Here is a 15,285-nt window from a genome sequence, read left to right as displayed (position 1 = left end):
ATATTTATGCTGCCAACTGTGCCTCATTTAAAAATTTGGCATGTCTTAGTTAATGATAACCCTGAGTTTGTATGGTATTTTCACTCCCGTTGAAGTGACATCGCTATTTTTTAATCACAATCGGGCGAAAGTTACCGGCAAATTTGTGCATGCCAGTGCCCCACAAGGGCATTTTGTATCGCACATTATTTTATTTGTAATGCCCGTCTGAGAATCGTGCTTGTAAAAATAGAGTAGATTATGTAAAACTATTTACCATAAATGGTACTACTAATGCGGCATTTTTCTTATGTTAACCGCGTCGTGAATTCTTTATTATAAAGCAGTTATTGGGTGTGCAAAGGTTATGTATTTATTTTCATTGAATTTTTATCCGTTCATAAGCTTGTAATGGTTTAATTTGATTTCAATACGTATTTTGAAATAAACCTATAATCAAATAGTTTACACTTTGTTTGTATATCATTTTCTTAAAAAGTAACTAAAGCTAAACCCCCGTTCCCTAGTCCTCCTTATCTTCACGAGACTGAAATTGTAAAAAAAAAAATAACTTGAACCTTTATATGTACTCATTTTCTGTCAATAAATAAATAAATTTAAAAAAAATAAAATCATTTTGCTTGGACTTTCAATCTCTGCTTTTAAACGTGGTCGTGGTTCAAACGTTTCAATATGTCCGATAAGTTGAAAAATCGCTCTTTAATTGAACGAAATGCAACACGTGTTCATTGTGAACTTTGTATTTTTCTGATTAATATTTCAATGAATTTTTTTTTCAGCTTTCTACAGATTCTGTTTTAAAAAAGGTGTCTTGTAAAAAAGCGGTTCTATCTTCAATGATAAAAAGCTGTTTCACTTTGCCTAGTATTGTGATAAACATGCTGTTCAAGTCAACAGACAGAAGTATTTAAGAGTTATAACCAGGGCGGCGAAGTCAGAGGGAAAATGACTGGCTCCGACTCCAGGATTTTTACAGCCTTCGACTCTGACTCATTTACCCCATAATCAGTTCGACTCTGACTCCGGCAGAGTTGTAGTCTGGAGGGGGGAGTGACCAACTCCGACTCCGCAGCCTTGGTTATAATCGGACCAGCGATTCAATATATTTCTTGGAGGGGGCGTAATTATAAAGCGGTATAATTTTGATTTTTAAGGAGAAGGGTTTATTAAGGTGTTATTCTAATTAATCTACAGTGTGAAAATATATTTCAATAAAGATTATTTAAAATAACAGCATAACAATACACCCTAGGGTGGTTCAAAAATACATGTAAAAAAAGAAGTTTCTCCTAGATAACGGGACACCCCTCAGTATTTTTAGACTTGTGGATAATAATATACTGGAAGAATTTAGCTTTCTATTTCAACTGAAAGATGGTGCTCAACCCCCTCCCCCAAACTTCATAACTAAGGAGAGGGGGGGGTTAAGAAAATACATTGAATTGAAAAAAAAAACAAAGCTACATATTATAATATACTCTAGTAATATGTATACACATTGCAAAAATATAATTATTTACAAACTAGCTATACCCGATGCGTGTTGCTACGCCAACAAAAAAATACATCATTATACTGATTTTCATGACAATCGGTTGAACGGGGCAGAAGTTGCTACTCTGCAGTGCCACCTGGTGGTCAGTGGCTTCAATGAGCATATTATGCACCTTCTCCGTGGAAAAATACATATATATAGCAATTTTCATAATAATCGGTCCAGGTATCAAGTGAAGCCGTGACTATACTCAAATTTTGTACTCACGCAGTTTGCAAGATCAATCAATCGCTAAAAATATCAAATAGAAAAAGTTTTAAATCCCCCCGTTGCATGAAAAGCCATAAAACAATAAAGAAAGAATTTATTTGTTCAAACTCAAGAGAAATGCAACAGCTAACTTCTTATCAATGAGATCTTTCACGCGAATTAATTTCTGCAGCCGATAATTTTATTCGTATTTATTCAATGGATTGTGACTTAAATTGGAATAAAAAAGGAACTATCGATCGGATTTTTTTTCGAACTGGTCTATAAACATTCCCAGTACCAAAAATAACAAACGGTGAAAGTTTCAGCCAAATCTGCCGGGTAGTTTTTGAGTTCATGGATGACATACAGACAAACATTCATTTTTATATATATAGATGTTTCTAAATTTGTAGCATTTTCTATGCTACGGCTAATATTAAATTAAGGGATCATTGAGCACCGTCTTAAAATTTGAGTACGAAGCTAAAACTTTTACAGCATAATACTATTAGTAAGTCTAAAAAAAAAAAAAAAAAAAAAGGGGGTGTCCTGGACTCTAACTGAAAAAGGTTTTTTGAACCACCCTAATACACCCTTTCATATAAATACATGATATTTAATAAAGCCTTGAAGATGGGGATGATAGAAATCGCTTCTCTCCCTCTCTAAATAACAGGCCTCGTTTAACGAGTTGAAAAATATTTGTAGAAAATCGAACTCTGAAACCACTAATCTTTTAGAAAGAAAAAGAGAGTTCAACAAGATTAATCAAGTGTTACAAGGATTTTTTTTTCGTTTGCTGAAAATGTCATTGTTGTTTTTTTACTTTTATTTAAAAAAAAAACTTTTTAATCATGATATAAAAAACGGATCGATGGATTAGTGGACTTTCAAATTGCTCAACCCGTTGTTACGGGCGTCTCATTTGTATATACATTGTACTTTAATGCATTAATTTTAAACTTTAGATTTTCTGTATTATGTATTTGAATGTCAGTAATCATTATGTATCTTTCTTTTGTATCAACTTTGTTTTTATTTTGTTTAAAGAATGATTTGTACAGGATGTGACTTTTTTTCATCCCACCCGCAAAATGTACTAATTGTTATGGTTACTTACATCAAGTATGTAAAAGTTAAAAACCAAATTCCTGGATTGAAGTGCAAATATGTACGTACAAACCTCACACCCGCAACAATCGATTGTGCAAATTACAAAACTCCGAAGAAATGAGGTTCTACTGTATCTATTCACTATTATGCTATAATTAGTATTTTACAAAAAGTTTCTGCTTTACAAAAAGTATAGCTAAGCATTAAAAAATATCTCCGGTATAAAGCTCTGAATTAGTGGGCGAAAGTCGTCAACGGGTGACCATTTAATTGAAAATGGCTACTAAAACATCAAATTTTTGTCGCCAAAAGTGGCGACCATGTGTTTCTTCATTTGTTAGTGACTCCTATTCAGAATTCCTAGTCTAGAGCATTACAGTCGAATCCCGACTTACGCGAGGGATGCGTTCCAAGACCCTTCGCGTAGGTTGAAATTTCGCATTGTGGAAAAGGGTATGTGTAAAACTTTTATAAACATACTCATACGATTAAAGACACTTGTAAACACCACCTCAAACTGTTAAAAACCATTTCTTAACTATACATTACTATTTCTTAAATAAAAAACTGAATTTTTATTTATTGTATTTTTTAAAAGAATCCGTTTTATTTAACATAAACTGCTACGATGCACAAAATCAATGATCAATGGGAAAAGAAGACGTAAAATAAACCACTACGGTACGTATATTATGTAGTAAGAAAAACAAATGCACTATAGTTGTTGAAACTTTCTCTTTTTCCTTATATCTTCACAAACTTTAAATGAAACAGCGCTCTTAGGTGTCATTATATTTCATTAATTTCCCCATATAGAATGAAAAAAATAAATGGAAAATGAGGAGTAGTTATTTGTATAAGCGATGTTTAGACTAGTACGGTGTGGTAACTTCCGCTCTCAGTGATGCCAAAGGGATGAAGGTCCATTCACGAAAAAACCGCGATTCCCTTCGGAAAAGTTTCATGTTGCGGATGAAGAATTCGCGTTAGGAATAAAAATTCTTTATCGGGGGAGAAAATTGCGTTATAGCCATTTCGCGTAAGTCGGATCGCGTTGTAGCGGGAGGCGACTGTACTCCGATAGCAAAGCTCGATTGCATCCAGGGACGGACTGGGTCCCGCAAGAGGGCGCCAACCTTGGCCTTCAAAGGGCACAAAAAAAAAAAAAAAAAAAAAAAAATGACGATGATGCACAGGTTTACGGGTTTAAAGAAAAGATTTAAAAAAAAGCGAAGTGTGAAGTTGCACGAGTTTGCTAGCGCAAAAAAAAGAAAAAAAAATAAATAAAATAAAATAAAAAATAAATAAATAAATAAATAAAAATAATTATTATAACAAGGAAGTTGCACCAAAAAATAAATGTAGATCAAAAAAAAAAAAAAGTTTAATAAAAACAGGTGTTCTGACTTGAGGGAGCAAGGGCGCATAGACGGGAGGGCGCATCGGGATTGTCCGCCCCTGATTGTATCATATACGTTTGATGGGAATCCTAAATCGAAACTCATTCAGTCAGACTTTTTTTATGAACTTCTTCCGTCGGATTTTGAAATCAAACTGCACGAAAGAATATATTTCCTAATAGGAAACATTCAGTCACGTTTCAGTAAAAACATGAACTTTTATCCTTAGTTATTTTTACCGAAAAAAGTGCTGTTAAAATTGTTGGTAAGGAAGCAAGTTTTGTGTTCCTTGCCTAAGGACTTAACGCTTCAATGAAGAAAAATGTAGTAATGCGTGCGATTGCCGTTGGTTTCCAGAAAAGTCTTCAGATTGCGAAATTGAATATTTGATACTATGTTTTCTATATATATATATATATATATATATATATATATATATATATATATATATATATATATATATATATATATATATATATATATATATATATATATATATATATATATATATATATAATATGTGTGTGTGTGTGTGTTTTCACGTTTCATCCTGTCTTCTTCCTACTGAAAAGAAAAAGTTTTCATTTTTGCCTCAATTTGAAACCTTTTAATGATTCTCTCTTTTGAGTTGATTCATCTAGATTAGGAGCGAACAACAAGTTGGTTGGTTGACCTTAATTTGATCTGTTTAAGTTTTGAGTTATAGGAAACTTATCTTACCACAGCGGCTTTCTTTACTTTTCAAATTAGGAACTCGTACACAAAAGGTGTAAGATAGAACATTTTCCATTAAAACTTTTTGCAGAGTATAATTCCGCCCTGATGATTGTTCGATTGGTTTTATTTTCCTTGTTATTTAATAAGGATTTGATAAACCATCATTTAAATAAACGTATTGATTATTTTTATATTCATCGAAAAATTTCCAGTATAGATCACTATGTGCAGTTATAAACGTACAAAGTTGAAGTGGCCACCCTGATCTGGATATTTTTGAACACATTTCAGTGATGGATATTTATAGCGTTGGAAATGTAAGAAGCTTATAAAATTAAATCGCCAAGCAGATACTTGGGTAAAATGGTGACAATAGTAGTACTTGAAATTTTTTCCTAAATGTCGGGATTATAAATGTAAAATGCGGTCAAAAATGTATTTTTTTGAACAACGTCCAGGTGTTCGAAAAGTCCTTGACACATTTTAAAAATTCGTGGAAAAGCAACAAATTGTCGTAGCAAAATGCGGTTTGCGCTGTAATACTTCACAGGTTTACGATTTTTTCTATGACATCGTAAAAAAAGTTTAAAGGTAACCGTGACAGTAAGAAAAACGTAATGTGAAGTGTTTAATCATTTTATTAAACAGAAAGCAATACCTTTAAATACCAGAGTTCAATGTGCGCACCGTTTGCTGCTCGAACCACATCTAAACTGTACTCAAATTCATATCCACAAGACTGTTTCACAAATTGTGTAGGAACGAATAACCCAAGTAGCACAATTTCTTGCGCGTTGATGCTGGCTGTGACAGTTACTTTAAGCATTTTTTTTTTTACGATGTCATAAATTTGTGAGCCTGTGAAGTATTATGTGACTACCCGCATATTCATACGACAATTTGGTACTTTTCTATGAATTTTTAAATTGTGGCAAGGACTTTTCGGAAACCCTGTATATTGATAAAAAGCTTGCGCTTCTCCCTTCTACGGAATTAACTGATTGGATAACGCATTTGCAATCGTATTCAATTTTTGCCCTCCAAACTAGAAGAGCCCTCTTCACAAGTTCATTACATTTTTTATTTTATCGAATTATTGAAATAGACTCCGGAGGAAAATGTAATGTTATGAAAACGCGTATTTTTTTCATAGCGCTATGATGTGAAAAAGGGTTGAACCATTTTTTTTTTTTTTTGTCTACTCCCTCCGCTCCAAACCGATAGTCTTGAGCAATGCTCGTATGCATTTTCTTTGTATATTTATTTATTTACTTATTTACAATCTCATTTGATTGATGCTCTTCTAGTGGTGGTTTAAGGAGGTTGTGCAGAGGAATTTAACGTGCAATTTTAATGCTATTGTGGGAGTTTCATTCATTCCTTGATTTAAATATTCGTTTTTGATAATGAAGAATTCAAACATAAAATATTTCAAGTAGTTACGTTACATAAAAACTATCCTGTTTTAAAATACATATATATATATATATATATATAAATTTCTTATTTTTTCCAGATCCTGGCATCACCGGAGAGTAACGGAAAAGTTGCATTTATTGGTTCCACCATGAAACAGCCCCGACTGCCTGGAGCAGAAAAGTTCAGGTTCTCTACCTGCGAAAGAATTCCATCGTCAACAAACCTTACTGTTACCAATCCTAGACGACTGTCATCAATATCACAAACATCAGAAACAGATTCATCTTCTCATTTTATTTATCAGTCTCGATCATCACCAAATGGTAGTCAAGGAGAGATAAGCTCAATCACTTCTTTCCCAACATTGATTCGCACTGAATCTAAAAGACGAGCTGTTCTTCCAATTACTTGTAAGAAGACTTCACGTATGTTGAATAATACCAACCTCGAACTCAATGTTAACCATGCTGATTTGGTGTCTGAAGACTCTGTGAAACTCAAAAGATTGGATTCCATTCGAGTCCCGTCCTGCCCAAACTTAGAAACATCCAATCGTAGTTTGAATTCATCGAAAAGTTCGTTAGACACTTATTTTCGCAAGATGTCCTTGCAGAATTCGACAATCCGTGAAACTCCTTGCAACTTTGACTGGAAGAATATAAGAGCCTCACCATCTAGACTTTCAGCATCATGTTCCAGTTCTTGTTCCAGTGAGGAAAACGTTTGGGTTTTAAGGGAGGATTCATAACTTTCATATTGCTGAATTCCTACATTGAAATTCTTCAGCTATGCCTACACTCATGCGCTTTCCATGTCTTCATCAGCATGATGAAAGGGTGATGAAAACATGTGCGCTATATCATGTCTTGTGCAAGTTTGGGTATAGTGTGGCTCTGATAAGTTGATCCATGACCCTGACAATGTGAACTACTTTTTGGCGAGTTCAGTGAAAAGGGGGAATGTTATTGGCACAGATTTGAGTTTTGCAGAACTAATACGAACGTAATCACACTCAACTCAGTGCCAATTACCCTTCGCTGTTATCCTAAGAAGCAATAAACATTGTCAAGAACCTGGCTAAACTAAACAGAGCCACATTATAATTTAACTTGTAAAACACATGAAGAAGCACATACATTTTGTCAATCTCTTTCATCATGTTGAAGAAGAAAAGAAGAGGTAAATATCGTGGGGTGAACACTGCAACTAGGTAACTTCAATCCTGCTGTTTGTTGGAGAAAAAATTTTTTCACGATTTTTGCCAATTGTGAAGATTTATAGCTCTAAAATTAGATACGTTGTGTTGCCCACTTGTTGCTTCAATATTGCAATCTTGATATGTTGAACAACTACTAGCTTAGTTATAGAAGGGATACTTTTTTTTTCCTGATAATCAACGTAAATAGTTATAAAAATTATAGGTATCATCTGTGAAGTTTCCACAACAGGCTACATAGTTCTAGTATGCTGTGGACCTGACTTAATGGAATATTTCTTTGCAATTACATATATTTTGCCAATTTCGTAGTTACCTAGTTGTTGTACTCACCCAAGATATGACTTTCGTCATTTGAGGGGGAGATGCAATCTAGTCTAAATCAAGCCTGTAACTCAGTGGTTCCTATCCTGGAAGTGATCGCCCTCAAAGTGGACAATTTGGATCCTCAAGTGGCGATAACTTTTTTGAGGGGCGGTAGGAGACGATGAATTTTTAAAACAGAATAATATTAAAAAGCCAGCAAATATCGAAACTGAAAACGCATACGAAACCGATTTTTCGAACTAGGAATCACAAGTTAAAACAGAAACAAATTAAAATTCAAGAACTTCCTCCTCATATCCCGGTTGAACGTTGAGGAATTATTTCATCATTTATCGCCAAGTTTGAGAATGTTCAATTAATTTTTCTTTAATTTAAATTTTTAAAAGATAATTAAAATTTGTAGTGTTTTCAATTAAACATATTCCATTTTTTTAATAATTTTAATTTTTTTTTTATTCTTGAAAAGTACGGCAATGATCTTAGTCGGATATTTTCCATCAAATTGCTATTAGTTCGTTCTGTAAAGAGAAAAAAAATGTAAAAATAGGTACTTTTATTTATTTATTTTTAGTTTAAGAGTGATTGGATAAAATTGCTTGATTATATAGATTTTATTTCAAATTAATAGTAGACAATTTATTTTTTCAATAATACCAATCGCCAACTAATGGTCTTATTACATGGTGCAACCATTTGCAACTGTTTCCTGCAACTCTATGTATTTCTACAGGGAAATATTGCTCGATGTCGCTGACAATTGCATACAATAGTTGCACCTAGTTGCAGGTTTTATCCAATGAGAATTCTCCAGACTGCGTAACGTCAGTGATCTCACCTATGTATACTCAGTTACATCTGCCAATACTTGTTGTAAATCTGTTAGTGTGCTGAGAAAGTTGCTACAACTAAAGTTGTACCGTGTATTAAGACCATTAGTGTTGTTACAAAGAAAGGGGGGGGGGTGATAGGTGTCAGTCAACTTATAAAGAGGGACGATGGGCTCAAAAAGGTTGGGAACTACTGCGTGTAACTTGTTGAATTCGAATTTCCTATGGAGCATTGTCCATCAAGCATTGATTTAAACATCTGCGAAATGTATATCTCTTCAACTTTTATATCGAGATTTTTTACAAGTTTTCAATGTACTATTAGTGTTTGTATTTCAAACATGAATTTATTATATTTAAAAAGTGTAATATTACATTTATGTCCATGTGTTTATAGTTCTTCCAGCCTATCAACAGCAATGATAGCTGTAAATGAAGATGTCTAGAATTTTGCAGAAATAGATGATATATTGAATGGATGGTATACATACGCTATATCATTCAATTCAAAATCATTTATGAAATTGCATAATCTATATTGTTGAAACTACGGCTGGCGTTTGTTAAACTTTTCACTAAAGTGGAATTATTTTAACTTTCTACAAGTTGACGCTTTTTTGTGCTTCTGTCTACGCAATAAATATTTTTTGTAATCATATTGAGTTTCATTTCTTTTTTAAAATTTCATTTAACGTCACTAGAAGTAAACTTTGGTTGATTTTTTGTTACTTTCATGACTATTATTCATTTGTTTTTACCCGTTAATATATTTTTGAAAATTTTCATCATTGAATCGTATTTATAGACATCGAATACGAGTGCCGATTTTTCTTCTCAGTTTTTAATACAAAAGTTCAACTACTACAAACATATGAGGAAATATTTTGGTATATACAAACTATTGTAAAATTTGGCAACTTACCTATTGATTAGCAAATTATTTGCTTTGTAAAAAAAGATCTCTCTCTCTCTCTTATTCGAAGCAAAATAGAAAGGGGTGAGGGATTTATGCGGAAAATTATTACAATATTAAAGTAAGACAAAACAACGTTAGAAGAAGCACAAATTTGTAAATTACAGCAGACACGTGTTTCGGCGTTACAGGGACCGCCTTTTTCAATGCAAAATCATCCATAAGCTCATTTTTTTGCATTGAAAAAGGCGTTCCCTGTAACGCCGAAACACGTGTCTGCTGTAATTTACAAATTTGTGCTTCTTCTAACGTTGTTTTGTCTTACTTTACTGTTCAGCACAAAGGTATTTATTTATCTTATTACAATATTGTTTAGGAACGCTTTAAATAAATAAATAACTCTTAAAATAAAAATTGTTAAAAAAATAATTGAAAATTCGCTTATAAGTTTACCTTCTACATTCAGGGGGGGGGGACACGTCTGGAGCGTTTTACCGCATTTTTTTTAAAATAAGCATTTTTAAAAAGTCGGATAATGAAGTTTAATAAGCATATTTACGATCAGAAATGTGTGATGCTTGTATTTTGTTCGAAAAGTTTCGTTTCTGCAATCGTGATTTTTGCAAAAGGTTGGCTTTTGCGATCACGATTTTTGAAAAAGGTTCGTTTCCGCTACTTTTTTCATGAACTGTTGGTTTATTCTTCCGAAGGGATGCCAGTAAAATTTTGCTTTTTATTTCCTTGCAGCCTCAATTACTCTATTTTTATTTTTTTGAAAATCAGCGCTAATTTTCATGCAATCAGAAATATCGCGAACGCGGCCTTTCTATTTCTTTTTATGAAGTCAGTCTTTTACTGTTGTTTTTAATCAACAGACATTGAGGAATTATGCCAGAAAGGTGTCTGTACTTGTTTTTTAGTGTTCCTTTAAAAGGGTTGGAAACCCTTTTAAAATAATTTTAAGGGTCTATTAAATGCTTTTTAAAGTTTTTTTTTCAAAAGGTTGGAAAATTTACCCCGCGTTGCCAAGATACGCCTAGTAGCATTGCATTATTCTGACATAAATGCTAATTTCATTTAAAAAAAATATATAAAAAAAAGGAGACTCCTTTAGATACTTTTCTGTATTTTGGAGACAATTTTTCATATTACAGGCTACTAAAGCAGCTATTCTTGAATACAATAGCTGCTCTGTTTTATGTTTTAAACACGTATTAATTACGCTTATGTACGCCATCGATTGGACAACTTTATAAAACTCGGTATGTTTCGACATTATTAAGATCCTCTTTTCAAAGCGAAAAATTTTGTCTTCACGATTTGTTTCAGCTCATAGCTTACAACGCTTTACTCTGTGAATAGTCATACTGTAGCGCAAAGAATTGACAGGGGTGCCCCCCCCCCTAAGAGCAAGGACGCACCCCCTAATTACCACGAAGACCCCTCCAAAACAAGAGCTGCCCCTCAATGAGAGAAATACCTCTCAAAACGCCCCCTAAAAATTTCAATAGCGCAGTCTGAGCCATGATCCTCCCCCAAAATTGGAATCGAAGACTGATTTTCGTTGAAATATTCAATTGTATTATTTATTTATTTATTTATTTTTTTTTTTTTTCAATCGTATATTTAACTTTTCGAAAAATAAATGAGCTGTTTAAAACTTACGTAAAGCTATATTACTCACTATTAAAATTTTCAAACTATTCTCAACATAATAGCCCAGCTCACGATTATTATTACCACTAAACGTTTCGCTCTCACGCTCTGTTAATCAACCCATCTCTTGCTATCACTCACCACAGGACCACATCTTCTGCAAGCAAAACGTTCTGCTGAGCTATGCTATAAGCCTGCAATGATGAGCGCTGAGACACAGTATGTTAGCGGAACTTCCTACCGGTTGTCCTTGTGAAATTGAAATTTCCCATTACCCAAATGACACGTACGTGTGGGTTCCTTTCTAGAAATGGATGCTTCCTGTCGAAGAAGGGATGACTCAGACCATCCAGAGAGAGACGAAAAGAAAGCGAGACGTTTTATACAGCGGAGAAAGTAAATCAGCCGACTTCTAAAAACCGAGATGATATCGCCGGCCTTGAACTTGTACATTCTTTTATAAGAGCAACTTGCCGGACTCTTTGTTTGGGATTACCTCGGTGGTTAACCTGAAAGACGGGCAAACACAAGAAAGCATTTTAAATGAGTATTTTAATGAGTGAAAAATAAATTTCAAGTTTCGTTGAACTGGTGTTTTAATTAACTCAAATCCCCGAAAATGCGCATTAGAGTTTAAACACAACCCTACCTGCGTGTGTGGTCAGTTGCAATGACCGCACACAGTGGTGATTCTTTCTGCAATTTTTAGATTAAATCGATTTCAATTATACAGAATATATATTCTTATTTTGCCATTAGTTTTCCTTTTATTTTTGCAACTTTTATTTCATTTATTATTGTTATCATTATTTACAATTTGCGTGCGTCTCTGCTGAATTATTAGAGCTGAAGTCGATAATCGAATGTCTTGAAACAGGAATAATTGAAGTGTTAGCTATTTTACAAACCTGGATAACTAGAGACGCAAGGGATATTAATCGCCTTACCGATTATTCTAGATTCAGTATGAGAAACGGCCTCAGAAGAGAATTCAGCCACGGGTGCTTCAGATGTTACGTAAGTGTGAATTTGGATATTTTCACGGTCTTGTCAACCAAAAAAGAAAGATTTTAAAACACTTCCGTTTATGAGTACATAATATTGATGAATATATTTTGATAAAAAGCAAAAAAAAAAAAAAAAAAGAAGAAACTTTATCCTGTCAAATTTACAAAATTATTATTCCATCTTTATTTTATTACAATACAAATATCAAATAAAATTGTAAATGGCAAGGGGAGCTAATGTTTTTAAATATATTCTTTAAATCAAAAACTAAAGCCGCAGTAGTTAAACATTTTACAAATTAATGAAAATCCATAAAGTATTTATTTACAAACTACAAAAGCTACAAAAGTGTTTGTAAATTTTAAAATTTTTCAGTAAAACCAAAATAAACGCCAAACTAAATTTGAATATGAAGTCAAATATTTTTTTCACATCACCTCTATATCATTCTAAAGAAAACCCAGTAGTTGTTACAAATTATTGACTGATTTTCTTTTTGAAACAGGTCAAAAAACGAAGAGACGGAAATAACACACCACAAAAGTCATCGTATACTGAAATGTTTTCGAATAAATTCATCATTAAAGTTATCATATTATGACGTTTTTTAAAAATTGTTTTTGCATTGTGTTGACACTTTAAAATCATTTGGGTTTAACTTTTTGTCTATTTACTCTGTAATATTCTGCTTATTATTTTTAAACTAGAAATTCTCCCGTCAAGGTATGACGGGGGAAAATTACTTCTACATTTGAACGAAGCAATAGGGAAGTTTTCGATTTTTCAATTTTATTTTTATATGATAGAGTAACATGTATGAACATCATAGAGGAAAAAACTTTTGCGATACGATAAGTAGTTTTTTTTTTCAAATTGATTTTTAAAGTTCAAGCGCTTGTGACGTCAAATGGCATAGGAAGTGACGTCATGCGCTCTTCCGATAGGGGAGAAACCGAAGGACGTGCATTCGACTTCGAAGACGAAACGTGAAAGGCTTACCTCCTTGCATTTAACTCCTCGCGTTTCTGGAACATTAAACCTCTCATCCTCTCGGAAATATTCGAATATCATCATTGATGTTACTTGAGGAAGATTATTTAGATTAGGCTTTAACGAATCCGGCCTCCATAGTGTGTTCAAAAAGATTATTGAATTTCTAAAAAATAAAAATATCAGCGCGCTCAAAATGTCCCTAGCGAAGACAAGGGATCTTCGGCGGAAGGCTGCCCATTAGTGCCCTGTGACGTGAGCTCGTGACGTTTCAGAAGAGCGCACTTCTGCGCGTGGATTTTTAAAAATTCATTAAAAATCAATCACGGTGTTTTAAAATTCGGCAATTTTTTAGTTTTGAGGGTCAATCAACAATATCCAATAGCCAAAATATGAGTATTTAATAGGTTGCAACTTCCCTATTGCCTGTTTAGTGATATTTTGACAGTTGCAATTTTAACCGTAACTCCAGTGGATTAACCCTAAACTCCATTAGATAGCGTTATTTGTTGACCCCTTTTTAGTTTCTTTATTTCCCTGAAATGACAGTCTTACCAGTAAAACAGTTAAATTTCCGGGTCCAGTTCAGCCTTGTCACAATGAAGCCTTTCCATGCATTTTAAACATTACCGAAATATATTTATCAAATTATCATGCAGTGGTGCGAGTTTCATTATTGGTGACGTCCGAATCGTGTCAAAAGCGTTACTCGATCAGTGAATTCGCTATTATATAGATGAAGATGGCTGGTGAAAAACAACAAGCAAATTTCGAAATTGGATTTTTTTTTTTAAATCATTGTAGCGGTAAATCGGTTCGAAATATCACTAAATTAGTTGATTTATTACAAGATAAACTGGCAAAGTTAACAAAACGTGATCAAAGATTTACAATTAGATAATTTATGAAAAATTCACGTTTTAATAATGTAAAAGTTTCTGTACAATTTAATGAAAAAATGTTGCTTTTTAATTTCACCTGAAACTGTTCGCAGATTTCGCTGAAGAACTGAATTAATTGAAAGCTCTTTCCGGCTCTCTCTTCCCGTTTTTGTTCGTGCGAAAAATAGAAAGCTTGGGCTTCCCGTGGCAAAATCAATGATAAATAAGCTCGAAATATTTTGGAATAACGTCTTAATTTCAGGTGAAAAGAAATTCAACATTTTTATTTCCGATGATGTTTAATTGTAAAGAGAAGAAAAAATGAGGAATTTAATCTTAAGAACTTTGCTGGATCAGTTAATCAGGGCGGTGAAGGTGTTTTTGTGTGAGGGTGCATATCAGCATCAGGACTTGGTAATGTGGAATTTATTGCTGAAATAATGAATCATGAAGTTAATTTAAATATTTTAAAGGGCAATTTAAAACAGAACGCCCAAAATTTGGTTATTGGAAACAACTTGATTTTTTTTTTTTTTTTTGTTTCTTTTATCAAGATAATGATAAGAAGCTCGTGGCTTACAACTTTTGCATCTGGAGACTCAAAAATTGTCTACAAGTTTTGAAAGCATCTTCTCTTTCCCCAGATTTCAACCCAGTGCAACATATTTGGAGATATACGGAGGTTAGATTCAGAAAATACGACATTGAAACAAAAAGAAAACTAGAAGCAGTAAGGCTTGAAGTGTAGTTGAACTCAGTAGCGTAACTATGGTGTCTAGCGCCCCTGGCGAGCTAAAGAAATTGCGCCCGTCGCCCACATGGGAAATCGCCGGAGGTCATTGTGACCTCGCAAAAAACATCTTTTTTTTTTTTTTGAAACCTTTTGATTAATTAATTTGACAACTCGAAAACAGCATTGTAATTTTTTTTCTTATTTTCTTTTTTAGAATTGTTTTCAATGATGCCCAATGTTCCTTCTCAGTAGGTGTTATGTATGTGTGTATATAAATGTACTCCCTCTAGCTCTTTTTCTTGCGAGTTTTAAAAAAAAATATAAATTTTTTTTCAAAT

The 15,285-nt window shown here is 33.4% G+C and overlaps 1 protein-coding gene across 1 annotated transcript in view; it reads left to right on the top strand.

Annotated features, from left to right (window-relative positions):
• Positions 1 to 9,397, top strand: part of LOC129219456 (uncharacterized) — a 100,252-nt gene extending 90,855 nt beyond the window's left edge. Inside the window, exon 2 of the mRNA XM_054853852.1 lies at positions 6,494 to 9,397. Coding sequence (XP_054709827.1) covers positions 6,494 to 7,144 — 651 coding nt within the window. The 3' untranslated portion in view covers positions 7,145 to 9,397. The remainder of the gene's footprint in view (positions 1 to 6,493) is intronic.
• Positions 9,398 to 15,285: the final 5,888 nt, after the last annotated feature.

Source organism: Uloborus diversus, chromosome 3 (assembly GCF_026930045.1).
Source record: "Uloborus diversus isolate 005 chromosome 3, Udiv.v.3.1, whole genome shotgun sequence".
NCBI classification, from domain to species: Eukaryota; Metazoa; Arthropoda; class Arachnida; order Araneae; family Uloboridae; genus Uloborus; species Uloborus diversus.
Note: the sequence above shows the minus strand (reverse complement) of the source record. Positions and strands in the feature narration are given on the sequence as shown.